The sequence below is a fragment of the Mastigoproctus giganteus genome, chromosome 4 (genome assembly GCF_048544385.1).
Source record: "Mastigoproctus giganteus isolate SK-2022 chromosome 4, ASM4854438v1, whole genome shotgun sequence".
Taxonomy (NCBI): Eukaryota; Metazoa; Arthropoda; class Arachnida; order Uropygi; family Thelyphonidae; genus Mastigoproctus; species Mastigoproctus giganteus.
Genome location: NC_143578.1, coordinates 77,676,477 through 77,697,994, shown reverse-complemented (window position 1 = coordinate 77,697,994; position 21,518 = coordinate 77,676,477). Strand labels below are relative to the sequence as shown.

At 36.2% G+C, this 21,518-nt stretch overlaps 1 protein-coding gene across 1 annotated transcript in view; it reads left to right on the top strand.

The window, feature by feature from the left end:
* LOC150086853 (dnaJ homolog subfamily C member 2) overlaps positions 1–21,518 on the top strand; it is a 451,294-nt gene that overhangs the window by 69,989 nt on the left and 359,787 nt on the right. The window contains exon 3 of the mRNA XM_090371629.1: positions 12,632–12,707. Coding sequence (XP_090227755.1) covers positions 12,632–12,707 — 76 coding nt within the window. The remainder of the gene's footprint in view (positions 1–12,631; positions 12,708–21,518) is intronic.

Genomic DNA, 21,518 nt, shown 5'->3' with positions numbered 1-21,518 from the left:
TCATGCCACCTTTTAAAGGATCGGTGAACTATTGAGAAACCTGGAGAAGAATCTTGAAGGTTACATTGCCTTCTAAGGCTTTTCCTGTATTCTCTAGCTTTCGAAACTTCTTAGAACTGATTCCAAACAACTCTGCAAGTCCAAAAGTACCCTCGGGTGTCCTGTTATCCTTCAGAAAGGAAAATATTCTGACCGAACTGCAAAACACAACCTGTCTGCTCGCCCTGACGCTGATGAGGGAGGGCTCACTTTGCATATAGAATGCAGGGTGATTTTTCAAGGCATTTTTTTGAAAAAAAAGTGCGTTTTATATGCTGTCAAATACGGTATCTTGTTTTCTTTTTGGCCTGCATACAAAAATTCAGTATTCTTAAACTAACCTTTTTCATTGAGTTGTTTGGGTACTATGCTACTTTCAAACAAATGTAATCACCTAGAGGTTCTTTTTGGCCTGCATAAAAAAATTCAGCATTCTTAAACTAACCTTTTTCAGTGAGTTGCTTGGGTACTACACTACTTTCAAACAAATGTAATCACCTAGAGATTAGTCCGTGTGTTTGAAAGAGGAGACAGTGTATTACAGCCTGTTTCAAGACTTGCTAGTTCCTTATGAGATAACAGGTGATCTCCAATGAAAATTCCAGACATAAACAGTAAAAGAAAAAGTTTCTTGATACCAACTGCCATGCAGTATATGGAAGGGATACTTTAAGAAATAAGAGAATAGTTAAATCAGATGATTTAGCCAAAGGACACCTGCTGTTTTTGTTTGCTGTCTGATGAATAATTGTGAAGCCCTGAAATAGGCTAGCTTAGCAGAGTCATATTTTAAATAAAAGGCAGACTACCTCTTGGTGATTCTGTTAGTTTGAAAGTGACTACCTTTTTGTGATTCTGTTAGTTTGTATTTGTACACAGGCAAGTTGTTTGTTTGTTTGTTATTTGGTTTTTAGAAGAATTAGCAACTAAGGCCATATTGCGCCAGGGATATGACTCTGGTCATATCCCTGGTCATATCCAGGGATATAAGGTCATTCCCTGACCTTTCCGCATCCTCTGTATTTGGCAGGCAAGTTGTCAAACTATTGTAGTTTGTACTGCCGATTTATGTAAGGTCAAAGTGTTTTTAAGCACTTTGATCTTACATAAAATTGCAAGTGTTTTTAAACTGCAGGCAGAAAAGAATCATGCAGAAGGACAAGGTAGTTATCTTTTCATACATTGCATAGCACTTATGTAAAAATAATTAAGTTTTCACTGTTTTTGTTGGGAATTTTCACTAGACCACAGATTGCCATGGCAGTACCCTTTAAATAAAAGGCAGACTGATTAATTTCTTGACAATTCTGTTTCGTTGAAAATAGCACAACACCCAGGCAAATCATCAAAAAGGTGAAAAAAAAACAAACTATAATAACATTTTCCTGTCTGTTATAAACTCTGCAGGCTGAAAAAAATAAGGACAAGGTAGTTCTCTGCATTTTACTAATATTAACCAGGCCAAATAACTTTAGCTGTTTTATTATTTCTTAATTTATTATTGTATTTATTTATTATTTCTGTTTAAAATGAATATCTCCATGCAATTCCCCAATCTTTTGTTAGATATTATATGTATGTATTTTTTTTTTACATAGTATGAAAATAATTTATGAAATTTAATTTTTTTTTTGGAAAACAACAAAATAAAAAAAAAATAAAAAAAAAAAAAGTAAAAAAAGAAATGTTAGCCAACTTGAAAAAGAATTAGTTGATTGAAAGTGTAATGAAAAGGGTTTGTTCTCATTATCAAATGCTGATTTAAAAAAAAAAAAATTTTTTTTAAATAATGAAGCCATTACTAAATATGACTGGGTAAGAAATCCAGCTTAAGTTACTGTCAAAGATTTTTCTTTCGAGGAAGAGCAACAGTTTATTGACTGTTGCGCTTCCTCAAACAAAAAATAAAAAGAGCTTTTACTTTACTTCAAAAACCAGTTTTGTATTTTGACTGATATTAAAGGATGAATTTCTAGCATTAACTACTGGGTCAATCAAAAGAGCTGCTTCAGTTTAAATTGCATATACAAGGTGTGGCAGTAAAGTTCCATGACTGGTGCGATAAAAGTAACACACAAAGTGAAGGAGCTCAAAAATGATTTTATTTTTATTCCAAGTAATCACCACCTGATTGAATGTGCTTATTACAATGTTCTAAAAGCGACTGAAAGCCAGTGGAGGTTTCCAAATAGATGTTCAGTTTAGCAATTAAATTTTTCTTTATGTTCTTAAGTCTCTTTCCTTTGAGGGCAGTTTTCATCTTGGGAAAGAGGAAGGTGCGTGCTGGTGTTGGGTTGAGAGAGTAGGGTGGAAGGGCTGTACAATGCATATTTCATCAGAAATATCTTCACAACAAGTGTGGAGTGGAGAGAGTCATTGTCATGCAACAAGAACTAGCTGCCTTTCTCTCAAAATTTCAGTCTCCCCACGAAAATGCACTTCAGTAGTCTTTGAAGTCGCCCGTACGTAGAATGCAGCATTGACTACCTGAAGGCAAGAAATTCCTTGTTAATCCCTCTGTTGAAAAACATGATGAGTATCATCTTGACCCTGGATTTCTGTGAATGAAACTTTTGGTGATGATTTTTAGTTCACTGCATGCTCTGGCACTTTGTCTGTCTGGGTCGTACTGAAACAACCAATGTGTGTGTCTCCAGTGACAATACATTCAGGAAATTAGGATTTTCCCAATGACTTTAGATGAAGTCCTTGCATGGTGATGCTCTTTGTTGCTTCTACTCATCTGTGAGGTTGTGTAGCACAAGTTTTGTATAGTCCTTCCTTTTCTCTAAATCTTCATGCAGAATTTGAAGAATTGTCCTCCTTATTCATATCCAAATCATCAGCCATCATTGATGGTCAAATGACGATCTTTTGCCACGACTCCACGAACTTTTCCCAACTCTGTCCTCATTTCGAGAGGTTAACGGAAACCAACTTCTTTAAGAACATCTTTGCATCTGCCTTTGAACTGAGGCGTCTCCGTATCCAGGTAGGAAGAAGCAGCAGTGCGTAGCACACGCTTCTTGATTAGACTGGGGTTTGAGCCCGTCACTACCAAATACGGAGGATGCGGAAAGGTCAGGGAATGACCACCGCATATCCCGGAGCAATATGGCCTTAGTTGCTAATGCTCCTAAAAACTAAATAACAGCAACAACAACAGCCTTTGAACTGCTTATGCTGCTATTCATACACACTGGATCGACTTAACGTTTTGTCACCATATACAGTTTTTAATATTTGACTTGTTTTTGTTGCAAGTTTTTCCAGTTTAAAGCAAAATTTGATATTCATTTGTTGCTCCATTGCCAAATCATGGCATAAAACGTTAACACTACTAACAAAACTGGGCGTTACTTGCAACTTGTCAGCCTATTAGACAGTCTCTGTACCATGATCTATTGGAGGAAGTTTGAACTACAACATACCACATCTGTTTATTTTCATACCCATCAATCATGACTGTGACAGCACCAGTCTGGGAACTTGATTGATACACCTTGTATTTTTTGATATGTAACAAGAAGGTTTTGGTGATAATTAGCACAGTAGACTTGGGAGAATATTAATGGAAAATTCATTCAGCATGTAAACTGCTGGCTTCCCAGACCATTTATAGTCACATTGAAAATTGGCAACTGCTTTGCCTAGTGTCAGTAGTCTGCTGATAGTAGATGCAAGTTCTTCTTTCAGTTAGCATTAGCAAAGGCACATGATGCAAGAAAGCAAGCTTATATAGTATCGGCCAAAAAAAAAAAAAAAACCCTTATTTCACCCATCCACTCACTCCAAATGTTTGTAAAGTTCTGCCTTGAATCTATTTAAGCTATCAACTTCTACAACAACAGATGGAAGTTTGTTCTAGCAGTCAACCACCTGCTGGCTAAAGGCAAACTTCCGCACATCTATCATTCAACAACCGTCTTTCCTCAATTTGAATATGCCCTCTCGGGCGATTATTTTGAGCAAGAGGAAGAGTCCCATCAGCATTGAGCATGTTCAAACCATTCAAGCCTTTATACACCTCAATCAGATCACCTTGCAGATGCCTAGTCTCCGGACACTGTAATCTGCAAAACTTAAGCCTTTCTTTGTAAGAGCAACCCTTTGTTCCATTCACTAATCTTGTTGCCCTTCTCTGTACTCGTTCCAGCAGCTCTACATCCTTCTTGAAATGAGGCCTCCAGACCTGTATACAGTTACTCAAGGTGTGGCCTGACCATTGCCTTATACAAGGGGATAATCACCTCCTTATCCTTGCTAGAAAAATTCCTGTATATCATTGACAAGACACCATGAGCTGATTGAGGGTTACTCTTGCAGACTGTCTGCACTACTCAGAAAACTTCATATCTGCCTGCACAATTACCTCCAGGTCCTTTTCATTCTCTACCACTGTCAGTGTAGTACCACAGAGTTGATACGTTACTCTGGAGTTACTGCTTCCCATATGTAGTACTTTAAACTTCATTTGCCACCTCTCAGCCCATCTGCTCAACTTTTCTAGATCCTGTTGCAGCCTTGTCATTAGTGTCATCAGTTAATCAGCTGTGCGGGATTATTTCTGTATGCATGATCTTTCAGATATCCCCCATAAAAAAAAAAGTGATTACAGGTCAAAGTTGGGAGGATATGGCAGCCAAAACAATGAATGTCCAGTGAAGCAATTTGATATAACACAAATGCGAAAATGATCATTGAGGATTTCCAAAATTGCATTCACTGTATGTGAATACTTTCCATCCTGTTGGAAGAGCATTTCCTCAAGCTATACCTTTGCCTTAAAGAAACTGGATGAAATCTTCAAAGGCTGCCTGTAATGTTCAGATGTAACCATATCAGCAAGGAAAATGGGAGAAGTAATTCCTTTGGCTGAAACTGTACCAAGCTGTGCACTTTTTGAAGGTGCAACAATGTCTATATTATTATTATTAACCATATGGTGCAAGGAAGCCTTTCGAGCCCATGACCACCAAATACGGAGGATGCAGAAAGGTCAGGGAATGACCACTGCATATCCCCTGAGCAATATGGCCTTAGTTGCTAATGCTCCTAAAAACCAAATAACAACAACAACAGCAAGGAAGCCTGAGGCTTATGCTGCACCACCCAAAAAAAAAAAAAAAAAAAAATCCCCGAGTTACAGAGAGAGAGAGAGAGAGCGAGAGCGAGCGAGCGCGAACGAGCGTGAAAAGTAGAAAGGAATCAACAAGAAAGAGAAGAATGATGATATCCAGCTCAGGACCCTGGGTTTGCCAAGCCCATACTCACCAGATGTGAGCCCCCTGTTGATTTTCTCTGACTCATATTTACATGTTTTGCTTGTTATTGTAACCATAGACCACATTTTCACCATCGAGGTGAAAATGAACTTCATCTATAAACCACATGTTTTTAAGAACCACTGGATTTATTTGTAAAAGTCATAGAAATGAATCAGAAAAATCAATTCATTTGCTAAAGCTCTGATGCATCAAAATGGTGCATCTTCATACTGACGTAGCTGATTGCTGATACAGGCATTTCACAGTTTTGGAAGGAATTGAAACTTCTTCACTGACCACACTGTTCTGTTTCTACTGGCAATACATTGTTATTGTCAGTTTGTAATGTTCATATGTAACCATATCAGCAAGGAAAATGGGAGAATAATTCCTTTGGCTGAAACTGTACCAAGCTGTGCACTTTTTGAAGGTGCAACAATGTCTATATTATTATTATTAACCATATGGTGCAAGGAAGCCTTTCGAGCCCATGACCACCAAATACGGAGGATGCAGAAAGGTCAGGGAATGACCACTGCATATCCCCTGAGCAATATGGCCTTAGTTGCTAATGCTCCTAAAAACCAAATAACAACAACAACAGCAAGGAAGCCTGAGGCTTATGCTGCACCACCCAAAAAAAAAAAAAAAAAAAAAAAAATCCCCGAGTTACAGAGAGAGAGAGAGAGAGCGAGAGCGAGCGAGCGCGAACGAGCGCGAAAAGTAGAAAGGAATCAACAAGAAAGAGAAGAATGATGATATCCAGCTCAGGACCCTGGGTTTGCCAAGCCCATACTCACCAGATGTGAGCCCCCTGTTGATTTTCTCTGACTCATATTTACATGTTTTGCTTGTTATTGTAACCATAGACCACATTTTCACCATCGAGGTGAAAATGAACTTCATCTATAAACCACATGTTTTTAAGAACCACTGGATTTATTTGTAAAAGTCATAGAAATGAATCAGAAAAATCAATTCATTTGCTAAAGCTCTGATGCATCAAAATGGTGCATCTTCATACTGACGTAGCTGATTGCTGATACAGGCATTTCACAGTTTTGGAAGAAATTGAAACTTCTTCACTGACCACACTGTTCTCTTTCTACTGGCAATACATTGTTATTGTCAGTTTTAGCATCCACATTTTAAAACTTCTGGATTAATCCATTTATCACTGATCTCCTTGAACATTCCCTTTAGCTGAATTTGTTTCAAAAATTGCACAATATTAACTACCAGAAGAATAAAATGTTTTTGCTATGAAAGCATATTATCCTACCATGTATGCCATTTTGTTAAACAAGGATTCAGGAAGTTATCACTGGCAGTGACACATTCTTCCAAGTCTAATTAATTATGCCAATTAATACCACGATCACTGATATACATTGTTTATTAAAATACATATGCAATTTAAACTGAAGTGTCTGTTTCGATTTACCTTATTACAAAGGTTATGTGATTAATCTATTACAAGTATTGCAACACTTGTAATAGTTGTAACACTAGTTGCAGCCCCCCCACCCAAATAATGCTTCACTCTCCATGTTTGGGAAATGCTCCCCTTTCTACTGAAGAGTAACATCTTTGCTCCTTTGCCTGGTGCCATGCCTAGAAATGGAAATTCAGCCCTTCATCCAACTCTGCCAAGAGACACATGCACAGTATTTTTTTTTCTTTTCTAATTATGCTTACTCATGATTATATAATATTGTTGTAAGTAGTATTGAGATTTTAATTTTATGATTGTTAAAAGAGATTGTAGAAATGTAGTAATTGATATTTAATAACTGAATTTTTAATTAGATAGTATGAATCAGAGCTGTAATACTCAATATGTTCTACGTTGATAATAATATTAGTAAATTAATAAGAGGAGTTTACCTCAATATAGTACGTGGAACACTTCCGTATGATACCCTCCAGAAATTAAAACGGAAAAAACGAAAAAATCGACAACTTACCGGTACATTAAAGTAAAATATAAATAATTAAAGTAAAATATAAATAATTAAATAATCAATTTAACACAATTCAAAACAATTAAAATTCAAATTAACGCAATTAAAAGAATCTAACGAAAATATTCAAAACGATTTTCCTTCCTGAAGCTGACAATGCTTTTCGACCGACTGTCGTGATCACAGGAATGAAAATTACCGAATCAGGCTAAACCTGCAACTTAAATAGTGATTATGTGTCTTCGCACATGCGCGTAAAGGTCCACGCATCGGAGATCAAATATGGCCGCCGAACATTAACAGAATTCTCGTGTAATTTAATTTCAACGGTTTCTGCAATTAATAGTCGCGTATAATTACGTTGAACGTTAAGTATTTTGGCCTCGTTAAATAAAAAAGTATGTTTTTCGTTAATGGCATGAAAGGCTAATTCTGACGCTGTTGAACGAGAAGCACGAACAGAGGCTTCGTGTTGATTTACACGGATATTAAGAGAAAACCGCGTGGAACCCTGATAAGACGAGTCGCAATCACCGCAAGAAATGTTGTATACTAGATCATTAATTTGTGTTGCGAACGTCGAAAGAACCGAGCGATTGTTCAGTATAGTGTGTAACTTCCGTATAGGCCTAGCTATAATTTTAAATTCGGTATCTTTAAAGAATCTGTTAAGCTGTTTGTGCCACTGTTCAACATATGGGACAGAAATAAAGTATTTTTTGATATTACTATTGTTGATTGGTGCAGTATTTTGTATCCTATCCTTAGCTTGTACCCTAATTCGATTTATTGTGTTAATGGGATAACCCCTGTTCAAGAATCTGCTAGTTAATATTTGTATTTCTGAGTCTAAAGCAGAATCCGTCGTTGAATATTTATAGGCATTTAGAAATTGATTAAAGATAATCGATCTTTTGTAGGTGAACGGGTGGTAGCTATTATAATGTAGAAGCATACCAGTGTTTGTGGGTTTTCGATAGATGCTAAATTGTATTTTGTTCGAGTCCCGGGTAAGCGTGAAATTTAGAAAGTTTAATGACTTAGTATCCGTATCTTCCCTTTCCAGTGTAAATTTGAGTCTAGAATGAATATTGTTAAACGAATGTAAAATATCTTGGATAGTACTACTATCGGTAATAACTAGAACATCGTCTAAATACCTCCCATAGTATGTGATACGGGGACGAAAAGGTGTCAAATGTATCTGCTCAATCGTTGAGAGATAGATCTCTGACATTAAGCCACTCAGGCTCAAACCCATTGGTAATCCAAAAATTTGTTTGTACACCTTGTCTCGAAAGGTGATGTAGTTAGCCTCAACTAATAGTTTAATTAAGTGAAAAATCTCCTTTATAGGCAGCTTCGTATAATTAATCGGTGTCGAGTTTTTATTTAACATATCCCAAATAATATCTAATGTGTATTCAATGTTTACATTCGTATATAATGATGTAACATCTAATGAGAATAAATTGTCATTGTCGCTGAGTCTACAGTCTTTAAGATTATTAAATAATGTATCGTAATTCTTAATCCCAAATTGTATAACCTGTCTAAAAGGTTTTATAATGTTATATACATGTGTGGCTAAGGCTGAAAATGCCGAGTTCCTGTAGGAAACAATAGGTCGAATCGGAAATCCAGGTTTGTGTAATTTTACCTGACCAAAAAGTGCAGGAATATTGTATGTTCTGGACTTCAATTCCTTCAACTGAACCATAGTAATGTAGTCGTTTTTACGATATGTGGTTAACGTTTTATTGTATTGATTTACCAAATTGGTAAACAGTGTCGGGTCCACTTCACAATAAGTGGAGCTATCAGATACAACTGAATCTAACTTATTAATATAATCATGTTTATCTAGTATTACCACTGTATCTCCTTTATCTGCCCTCTGTATAATAATGTCCTTATTTTCTCGAAGTTCTCGTAAAGCTGAACTGTCATGTGTATTCAATTTAGGAAGTCGTGTTTCTTTTATGTTATTCACTACTTGGTTAACTTGTTGAATAAATACATCTTTTTGTGGAACACTACGAAGTCCAAATTCAAAATCAATTACGCATTGTTTTTTTGGCAGCTTTCGAGGTGGTAAATTATAATTTAATCCTTTGGATAAAAGTGAAATCTGGTCCTGCGATAGTGTACACGAGGAAAGATTTGTAACCTGTTGATATGTCGGTTCCTTGGATACTGGGTGAGGGGGTGTTCGTGAACTAGCCGACATATTCTGTGGTAGTGCGTTATGTGTCTGTGGGGGGGATGTCACCCAACTCGTGTGAACTTGGTCGCAAGCTCGCGACAATGTGTTAGAATTCGCATGATCGTGTCTTGAACTATTCGATAATGTTTGCAACTTATTAACGTGTCTGTTTTTTATTTCTGAGGCCTGTGCTTCCCGTCGCAAATCTATGGAGGTCTTCAATACAGACCAATCGTTCGGATGTAGATAATTTTTTAATTTATCGCGAAGCTTCCTAACCTGGGAAAGGTATTTTTGTTTATCCGAATATCGAGATTTTAAGGCAAGCTTAACAATATTACGTGATGTCGCCAGTGATAGTTGTTTTATGCCTGAAATTTTTTGATTTAAATTTACCCTGGCAAACTTCGGAACGATGTTGTTTTGAAGGCAATATTTTAGGAAAGAAATATGGTAACTTTGGGCCGAGTACCTTAGTGTAGATTTAATGTAATTTTGTACCAAGCCATTGAAAAAATCTCCCATAATTGTGTGTATCGATTGTATACTACTGGAGAGACAGGAAGTGAATGAAATAGTCAATAAGAGTTTGAAAATTAATTAGATAGTATGAATCAGAGCTGTAATACTCAATATGTTCTACGTTGATAATAATATTAGTAAATTAATAAGAGGAGTTTACCTCAATATAGTACGTGGAACACTTCCGTATGATACCCTCCAGAAATTAAAACGGAAAAAACGAAAAAATCGACAACTTACCGGTACATTAAAGTAAAATATAAATAATTAAAGTAAAATATAAATAATTAAATAATCAATTTAACACAATTCAAAACAATTAAAATTCAAATTAACGCAATTAAAAGAATCTAACGAAAATATTCAAAACGATTTTCCTTCCTGAAGCTGACAATGCTTTTCGACCGACTGTCGTGATCACAGGAATGAAAATTACCGAATCAGGCTAAACCTGCAACTTAAATAGTGATTATGTGTCTTCGCGCATGCGCGTAAAGGTCCACGCATCGGAGATCAAATATGGCCGCCGAACATTAACAGAATTCTCGTGTAATTTAATTTCAACGGTTTCTGCAATTAATAGTCGCGTATAATTACGTTGAACGTTAAGTATTTTGGCCTCGTTAAATAAAAAAGTATGTTTTTCGTTAATGGCATGAAAGGCTAATTCTGACGCTGTTGAACGAGAAGCACGAACAGAGGCTTCGTGTTGATTTACACGGATATTAAGAGAAAACCGCGTGGAACCCTGATAAGACGAGTCGCAATCACCGCAAGAAATGTTGTATACTAGATCATTAATTTGTGTTGCGAACGTCGAAAGAACCGAGCGATTGTTCAGTATAGTGTGTAACTTCCGTATAGGCCTAGCTATAATTTTAAATTCGGTATCTTTAAAGAATCTGTTAAGCTGTTTGTGCCACTGTTCAACATATGGGACAGAAATAAAGTATTTTTTGATATTACTATTGTTGATTGGTGCAGTATTTTGTATCCTATCCTTAGCTTGTACCCTAATTCGATTTATTGTGTTAATGGGATAACCCCTGTTCAAGAATCTGCTAGTTAATATTTGTATTTCTGAGTCTAAAGCAGAATCCGTCGTTGAATATTTATAGGCATTTAGAAATTGATTAAAGATAATCGATCTTTTGTAGGTGAACGGGTGGTAGCTATTATAATGTAGAAGCATACCGGTGTTTGTGGGTTTTCAATAGATGCTAAATTGTATTTTGTTCGAGTCCCGGGTAAGCGTGAAATTTAGAAAGTTTAATGACTTAGTATCCGTATCTTCCCTTTCCAGTGTAAATTTGAGTCTAGAATGAATATTGTTAAACGAATGTAAAATATCTTGGATAGTACTACTATCGGTAATAACTAGAACATCGTCTAAATACCTCCCATAGTATGTGATACGGGGACGAAAAGGTGTCAAATGTATCTGCTCAATCGTTGAGAGATAGATCTCTGACATTAAGCCACTCAGGCTCAAACCCATTGGTAATCCAAAAATTTGTTTGTACACCTTGTCTCGAAAGGTGATGTAGTTAGCCTCAACTAATAGTTTAATTAAGTGAAAAATCTCCTTTATAGGCAGCTTCGTATAATTAATCGGTGTCGAGTTTTTATTTAACATATCCCAAATAATATCTAATGTGTATTCAATGTTTACATTCGTATATAATGATGTAACATCTAATGAGAATAAATTGTCATTGTCGCTGAGTCTACAGTCTTTAAGATTATTAAATAATGTATCGTAATTCTTAATCCCAAATTGTATAACCTGTCTAAAAGGTTTTATAATGTTATATACATGTGTGGCTAAGGCTGAAAATGCCGAGTTCCTGTAGGAAACAATAGGTCGAATCGGAAATCCAGGTTTGTGTAATTTTACCTGACCAAAAAGTGCAGGAATATTGTATGTTCTGGACTTCAATTCCTTCAACTGAACCATAGTAATGTAGTCGTTTTTACGATATGTGGTTAACGTTTTATTGTATTGATTTACCAAATTGGTAAACAGTGTCGGGTCCACTTCACAATAAGTGGAGCTATCAGATACAACTGAATCTAACTTATTAATATAATCATGTTTATCTAGTATTACCACTGTATCTCCTTTATCTGCCCTCTGTATAATAATGTCCTTATTTTCTCGAAGTTCTCGTAAAGCTGAACTGTCATTGAATATTTTCTGAATATTTTCGTTAGATTCTTTTAATTGCGTTAATTTGAATTTTAATTGTTTTGAATTGTGTTAAATTGATTATTTAATTATTTATATTTTACTTTAATTATTTATATTTTACTTTAATGTACCGGTAAGTTGTCGATTTTTTCGTTTTTTCCGTTTTAATTTCTGGAGGGTATCATACGGAAGTGTTCCACGTACTATATTGAGGTAAACTCCTCTTATTAATTTACTAATACTGAATTTTTAATGTATGGAACTATTTTTCAGAAATGGTATGTGTGCAGTGTGTTCAGCATTTATTACTATGATATTACTCCTTCCCAGGAGTTTACTGTATGCTTGAATATCATTTCAGGATAGGGCATGATTAAATAGAGCATTTTTTTCCTTAAATTAAATATATATATATATATATATATATATAATTTCTTTAAAGAATCAAGATCATTATGCTGTACTTGGGCTGAAACACAAGCGCTTTGAAGCTACTGAAGAAGATATCAAGAGAGCATGTAAGTTTTTTTAGATGTCTGGGAAGAGAAATAATTAATTTAATAATAGGAAAGAGACAAATCTCTTATTTATAATTTTCTAGAGGGCTGTTGGGGGGGGGGAGATGGAAATTAAAATTACAGAAATATTAACTAGCAGCTCATCTTTTGTTGGGACTTGACATCACATAATTAAAAAATACTGTAGGCTCAAATTTATGAACTTATTACATAAAATGATTGGATTGTGACTGACTGACTGATTGTAACGTATTAGTGTAGGATGGCATACATACATTACAATGAATGTTGTATATTTAAGAAACTTTGAAGAATTTAAATTTAAGGTTTTAAGGACATGTTTAAATTAATTTTAAGAATGTGTTTTTATGCAGCTTTGCCAGATGTGTTGCCATTGTTCAACCCATCACTTTTTTTTTTTTTTTTTTTAAATGAAACAGTAGGCCGAGATGGGTATACTAAAGGATGGATCTATAGAATCTGTTTGCAATTTTGTCAGCTAAGTCAGTATGTTCATTTCTGTTGATCCCATGACCAGGGATCCAAAAGAAAGAGGACTTGTCTGTTCTCATTTAACTTTTTCAGGATATTTCAGATCTGTCTGAGTAAGAGGTTCTTTGTCTTTTGCTATATATTTTTGATAGTGCTAATAGAATTGGTATATATAATGCTGTCCAGTGTGGTTGTTGAGTATGTGAAATTTTTTAGGGCTATGTGAATAATACAGAATTCTGCTTTGCAGCTATTATGATATTTCTTAGCTATGGTGACTTTGGGAAATAATGCAGCTGCACCACCATGACTGTCAGTTTTAGATCCAGTTATGCATATTGGTGTGCACTGTGCATTATGGGTCCTTAATGCAGCATATATTTGCAGTATGTTCCATTGAGATAGTGTGTTTTCCCTATGCTATGAATGAAAGGTTGCACAGTGGTATATGATTGATCCAAAGAGGTTAGTATTTAGCAAAGAATTTAGCAAATTTAGAGCTTAGCAAAGAGAAAGGCACAATCTCCTGTCCAAGGGACAGGAGATTGTGCCTTTCCAAATTCCATTTGCTGATCAGCAAGTAAAGTGCAAAGATATATCCCCTGTAGGGTTACTTATTTGGTGGAGAAAAGCTTATTCCAAGTTAGGTGGTTTGGTTAACCTTTAAGTTTTGTTGCATAGTATAACAAAAGCACCTTGTCTTTTATGTAAACTCTTCTTTCACTGTTAGTATGCAGTATATACATAAAAATCCAAAGTTTTGATAATCTGAGAAAATTTATTTCTTAACCGCCCTGGATGATCAGGAGTTTTTATTCATTTATGTAACATTCATGGCTCTAAGAGAACATTTATACATTTCACCTTCAATGAAATGTACAGATGTTCATGTTAATTGCACTTTCTATGTAACCATCAGCAATGATGACAGTTATAGTCATATGTGAAATTGCATACAAGTATGCAATTTCACATTTGACGGATCATAAAAAAAATTCATTGTATATATTCCATTTTGTAATCAGGCAGTGCACTGCAAGAGGAAGTCTTCAGCTATAGTAAACCACAGTTCTTGCAGTCCACATTGTTTTCTTTTATGGTGTTGAAAATATCATGCAGTGCACACTCCTTTAACTTCCACAGTTCTTTTTTACTAAAAGGAGAGTGACCTTACTGTCTCCTTACTGTAAGTAGGCACAAAAGATTTTCCTGATTTTTAAAAGGTGAGAAAGTTGTCTGGTAGGTGCCTCCGTAGCGAGGTGGGCAGGAGCAGCAGTGCATAGCCCACGCTTCTTGATTAGACCAGGGTTCGAGCCCATGACCACCAAATATGGAGGATGCGGAAAGGTCAGGGAATGACCACCGCATACTCCTGGAGCAATATGGCCTTAGTTGCTAATGCTCCTAAAAACCAAAAATAACAGTTATCTGGTAAGATACAGGAGTATTGATAGGAATTGCTCTGTTATAATTCCAAAGAGATCATGGCCAGTGGAACTACTCTGTATTTTTATTTGACTGCATCAAGGTTGTTGCCAGCTTTGATTTTAGACCAGTTTCATAACTGCTACAATAATTGTCTCCAATAGGCTGGTTGCAACTGATATCATCTTCTCTGGCTTCAGAAACTGTGGGTGTGCCTGGAGCCATTCTGAAAACAGCTGTACATCACTGTCATCTTTGCATATATTAGATTTCTCTTAAATATGTGCATGCTGTTCACTTGTCTTAGCTTTAACTCTGCAGAATTCTACAGTATTACTTGTGTTGCAGGATGTTCATGTTCTTAATGTCCATCTTGCTAATCAATACTAGTGATCGCCCTGCTCCTTATAGTAAGACCACTTAAACTTTTCATGATATTCTTTTAAAGTTTGCTCCACTGTAATATCCAGCATCATTTATTTATACTTGTATTGAAAACGTATAATCCATTTTCATTGAAAATAGATTACATATCTTGTAAGTACAAATGACTTGACTTTGCCCAGGCTAAATGATCAGCTATATAGAAAATGGCAATCATTTTGTGTACACAAGTAAGGTGTAATGGTGAACTCCATGGGTGCCCCACACTTTTGGCTGGGTGGATATCAGATTGACCCAAATAGTGCTCACATCATTTACCCACCCACAATCAGTTCTTGCTGTTGGGCAGAGATACTTCCCATATAGAATACAGGAGGTGTTCATATTCATCTCATTTTTGAATCATCCCAAATGCCAAGTTCAGAGTCATGCATATATTAATAGGACAAAAAGTGCTTCCCCCCCAAATAAAAATCCCATTGCCTATGCTGATATTTCAGTATCTTCAGGATATTTCATGGCATAGTAACCATTTTTATAAAATTTGGAAAAGAACACAAAAAAAAAAAAAAAAAAAAAAAGTGGGGACTCTGCTGGTTGTGATTGCTTGAATTAGTCAGCATATGCAACCAGCTGATGTTTTATATGCAAGGCTGCTATACACAGTTATACAGTTGATAAAAATGGGATAAACCTCAGAAGTTCTGATTTATTGCTTTAGATGTTATCTTCTTATTGCAAATAGTTACGTATATATTGTTATTATCTCAGATTTTATATTTTTATTATAAATAGAAGTTTTAGTTTGCTGTCAGTAAAGTTTTAGTATTTTTATATAATAATTCATCAGTATTATTATAAACAGAAAGATGTGAGATGCAAATCCAGTTACTCATTCTTTCTGTTTGTATAAACTTCTGAAGTAAAGTGGCGCCTCCGTAGCCAGGTGGGCAGGAGCAGCAGTGCGTAGCACACGCTTCTTGATTAGACCGGGGTTCAAGCCTGTGAGCCACCAAATATGGAGGATGCGGAAAGGTCAGGGAATGACCACCACATATCCCCGGAGCAATATGGCCTTAGTTGCTAATGCTCCTAAAAACCAAATAACAACAACTGAAGTAAAGTAGTCAAATTGGCTTAATATTTAATCTAAGTTGAGTTGTGCATCCATTGTGGCCAAGTGGTCAGTGCAGTAGCATGTGTGTTTGAGTGGACATATGACTGCCATAGTTAACAGTTTTATTCATTGTCAAAAAATGATTAATTTTAAACTCCTGTGATCTGGTGGTCATTCTGAAGTATAAACAGAACATTAACATTATTAAATGAAAAATGTCACCTATGAAAAAATTGTGGCCTCCATTGGTATTTCAAAAGACATACTTATGCTGGATCGATTTAAAATGTGAATAGCAATGAAGTATAAAACATTAATATGACTAAAAGGCGGTCTGAAAGGATTAGCATGGAAACCAAACTGAGAAATATTCTTGCTAGATTTGAGATATAAAGAACAAATACAAAGGGTACTAGGAAAGTTTTGCAATATGACGCAACAATGAATCACAGGAAGCTGCTTGTTGCTGCATGTTGAGACATGTTCATATGTGCATAGTAGCCGCCGCGCCAAGTCGATGGGCTCAGTTATTCATTAGTAGTGAGAGTGTAAAGTGCTTGCGATGGCATCGTGGTCACGAAATGAGATAAGGACAGTTTTGCGGTATAATTTCGTGCGTGGTTTAACCATAGACCAGTGCTTAGAAGAAATGACTCTTGCACTAGATGATGATTGTCCACATCGTACAACGATATTCAGGTGGTATAGAGAATTCCAAAGGGGAAATTTCACTCTGGAGGATTCTGAGAGGCCGGGAAGGCCACGAACGTCAGTTACGGAGGAAAACGTTACTGCTGTGAGGAAAATGCTTGACGAAAACAGGCGAGTGACCTACCAACAGATAGAGGATACTTTGGGCCTAAATGCACCAGCAATTCGTTCGATTCTGCAAGATCATTTGCACGTGAAGAAACTTTGTTCTCTCTGGGTGCCGCATCAACTGACTGAAGAGCAGATGACACGACGTGTGACTTGGTGCCGGGAGATGTTAAAAAAGTTTGATAAGGGACAATCTCGGTATGTGAACAACATCGTGACAGGTGACGAGACTTGGCTGTACTATTACGATCTGCCGACCAAGGCTCAAAACAAAGTTTGGGTCTTTGATGATGACGACACACTCGTAATTGTCAGAAAATCCTGATCTGTAAAGAAGAAAATGATAGCTGTATTTTTCAAATCGAGTGGAATTGTGGAACGTGTAGTTTTGGACACGCAGAAGACAGTCACAGCTAAGTGGTATACTGAACAATGCCTGCCTAAAGTCATTAGATCTATGAAGAACCTGCGGCCAAAGTCAAGAATGGACACCTGGTACCTTCATCACGATAATGCTCAGCTCACCGCGCCAAAGCCTGCACCGAATATTTGACCACGACAGGACTGAAACTTCTCGAGCACCCTCCCTACAGTCCAGACCTTGCTCCCTGCGACTTTGCACTGTTCCCGCATGTGAAAAGTGAAAATGAAGCTAAAAGGGAGGCGGTTTTCCAGTGATGAGGACCTTCTACGGGCTTGGGACAGCGAGTGTGCTTTACTCCCTAGTGAAACTTGGCAGAACTGGTTTAAAGATTGGTTTCGGAGGATGGAGAGGTGTATTGAATGTAGAGGAAATTACTTTGAAAAAATTAAATAAACAAAGCTGTATTGCAAAACTTTCCTAGTACCCTTTGTATAACAACCCTTTATGCAAAGGCCAGTGAAATCCTCTATTGGGGGGAGGATTCTTGTGCATATGGCACTGATTTTTCTCATTGCTGACAGAGCTTTTGGAGTGTATGGTATGTTATGTCTGATGGCTGTAAATGGTGTTATGAAAGGATTGGAGCTGAACAACTCAACATATATTTTATTTACCTTATTAGTTTTCAAGCTGACTAAATTAAAAATGTATTATTAAATTGGATTTCTCTCAGATATTTGCCTTAAGATATGCTTCAGTAGGGTCTATTTGATTATTGGGGACAAAATTAGATGGCGGAGTTATTAGATATTGATGTCACTGACCTCGGATATCTATTGTCATAGTTATTGCTGCATGGTTTATTTCTTTTTATATGCATGATTTAGTTTGCTTTTATTATCAGAATACTTTTTTATTGTCTTATGATTTAATGCAAATCGTGAATCCGTTTTATGATTTAATGCAAATCGTGGATCCATCTTATGGAAATTGTAAAGGGCAGCTGAAGTGTTTTAAATTACTTGTGAGAAGTTAAAGTTATTTACCGAGAAGTGAAGTGTAAATTCTATCATTGGACATCAGTTTAATGGCTTTTTGGGTTTTTTAGTGTTGCCCAGGATATGGCATTGCCAAAAATTGCATTAATTTCCCATCTTTGGGACACTTTGGTTCCTACAGTAGCAGTAGCTGTTATTTCTAGACTTCCTAATCTAGAACCTTGCCTTCCCTGGTTTCTTTCCTTTTGACTCAAAATCTCCTATCTCATTCTGTCAATATTAGTATTAATAGGGATAAGTGATGCAAGAAAGCAAGCTTATATATAGCATCACCCAAAAAAAAAAAAATGCGCGTGCACACACACACACACACACACACACACACACACACACACACACACACACACACACACACACACACACACACACACACACACTGTCCAATTTTTCTTCTAACAGTTTGTCTAGTTTTTCCTTGAAGTTATTCATACTACTCACTTCTACATCATCAGATGGGGGTGCAGTACCTAAGATGTGGCCAAACCATTGCCTTGTATAACAGGATAATTACTCCCTTATGCCTGCTGGCAAAATTCTTGTTTATCATTTACAGAATCCCATGAGTTGCCTTAGCACCGTGTATACACTTGTTAAACTTATTCTTGTATTACTATTACTGATATGCATTACCTTGCATTTGTCAATGTTCTTCTGAAATTGCCACTTCTCAGCTCATCTGTCTAGTTTTCTAGATTTTTTTACAGTAGCATACCCTGATTACTGTCATTAACTACCCGGCCAACTTTTGGATCATTTGCAGACTTAAGGCATTAAGCCTGATATGCTTTCATCATTATCATTAATAAATATAGAAAATAGCAATTGCCTTAGTTCTGAATCTTGGGAACACCTACTAATAACAGTAGTCCAAGAAGAGCAGTGCCTATCGACAACTCTTTTTTCTTCTCCCACTCACCACCCCTTTATCCATAGCATTAACTTGACCTTAATGCCACACTGCCCCAATTTGTATAGCGGTCTTTTATGTGTAATAGTATCAAAATCTTATATATTTGCTTTTATGTGTAATAGTATCTGAAATCTAAGTATATGATGTCAAAATTAATTTTTGCATCCAGTTACTTTGTTACTATATCATAGTATCCAATTAGATTGGTTAGACAAGATTTCCCCTTAACAAATCCATGCTGTGACTGCAGTATAATTCCTGCCTAGATGACCCTATATTACTTCTCTAACCAGTGACTCCATTATTTCCCCTGGAAAATAGAAATCAAACTAAGAGGTCTGTAGTTACTCATTTCACCCTCTGATCACCCCCCTGCACCTTTTCTGAATTTGGATATATTTGCATATTATTATTATTAGCCATATGGTGCAAGGAAGCCTGAAGCTTATGTTGTACCTGCACCTTTTCTGAATTTGGATATATTTGCATATTATTATTATTAGCCATATGATGCAAGGAAGCCTGAGGCTTATGTTGCACCAGCCAAAAAAAAAATTTCTGAATTAGAGACAGAGAGAGAGAGAGAGAGAGAGAGAGGAGGGGGGGGGAATCGCCAAGAAAGAGAAGAATGATGATATCCAGCCAGGGACCCGGGTGTGCCCAGATGTATGCCCCTGGGGAAATCACCAGTACATGAGAGACCTTCCTGAATACAAGGATGCTTTCATAATTATGGCTAGCACTTTGCTTAACTCTTTTGCTGCCTTCATTAATATAATTGGATCGAGCCCATCCACCTAGTTGCCTTTTTATGTTCAGCTTTAAAGATTTTTCTGCCATTTTCTCTTATTTATCACAAACTCATTTAGCTCACTGTTAATATTTGATACAGTTATGGCATCTCCATCCTTAAAAAATTTCTCATGTGTGAGTATAGATGGAAAATATCTTTTCATTTTGTCAACAACTTTGTCAGAAAAAAAGGTGTAACTATTGTTGGCCCTGTGCAGAATTATCATCCATGACTCTGTTCATATCTAGCATGGGCCAATGTGATTCATTTCCATCTTTCTAGTGTTTAGATAAGTAAAGAAGTCTTCGAATTCTTTGCTAGACATTTTTGTAATCTGTTTTAACTTGCCGAACTTTCTTTGTGACTATTGCAGGCTAGTTTATATCTACTGTAGTTTTCTGTATCAAGAATCTGCATGCATATAAATTATCACCTGATAATTTAAATGCATTCCATTTTTCTTCTCTGTTTTGAGTCTCATCAGTTCATCTGACATAGATTTAGGTATAAGCTTTGAACAATGTTTGAACAATTTGAAATTTTATATAGAAACCTGGTATTTTCTATGATTACTTTCCTGAATGCTTTTCCATTTAGAATTTGCTGTTGGCATCATCATCAGTTGGTCTCACTGCATAGAATTTGAAAACTGTGTGACACCATTGTAGTTACCTTTATGAAAGCAAAAGTTCTTCCCTTTTCCTTTGACAGTTGGTAGGTCTTTAAATAAATGTGAAACCAGGACATCTGTGATCACTGCCTCCTAGTGGTTCCTTTATTGCAGATTCTTAATGCATGAAGAGTCACTGCGAGAATCAGATCAAGATTATTGTATTCTCTTGTTGCCTCTGATATTCTGCTGTAAAAAAAAAAAAACAGCCATCCAAATAATCCACAGAAATCTTGCTACCTTGTGAGTGACCAACCCAAAAGTTCCAGTCAATATCTGGAAAGTTAAACTCTGTCATTATAAGACATTCTGATTTGCTGGCCCACTCTGTTTGTCTTTATAGGTGTTCATTATATTCATCACAGTCTTTCACACATTCTTTCTCACATTTTTGTGTTCCCAGTGTTTGTCATATCAGAATGATTCCACGTTGCACTGGCCATCCATATCACCTGGATGTACATCCGTAGATTTCATGTGCTCCTTAATCAGAAGCATAATTCTCCCTGAGAGTACAACATGTACAGAAATGACAAACAAGACCTCCTGTCTTGTTTGTCATTTCTGTACATGTTGTACTCTTATATTCAAATTCTGCATTTCTTATGTCTGAGTGATATCATGCCTCTTATATCTGTACAGTGCCTATATTTGATAACTACATTAATACTTCAAATTCATCAAAAATTGTTTACTTTTCTCCTAGCATTAATGTACACACAATTATACATGATATCTGTTTTTCCTCATATTAACCCTAACACAGCCCATATATTTTC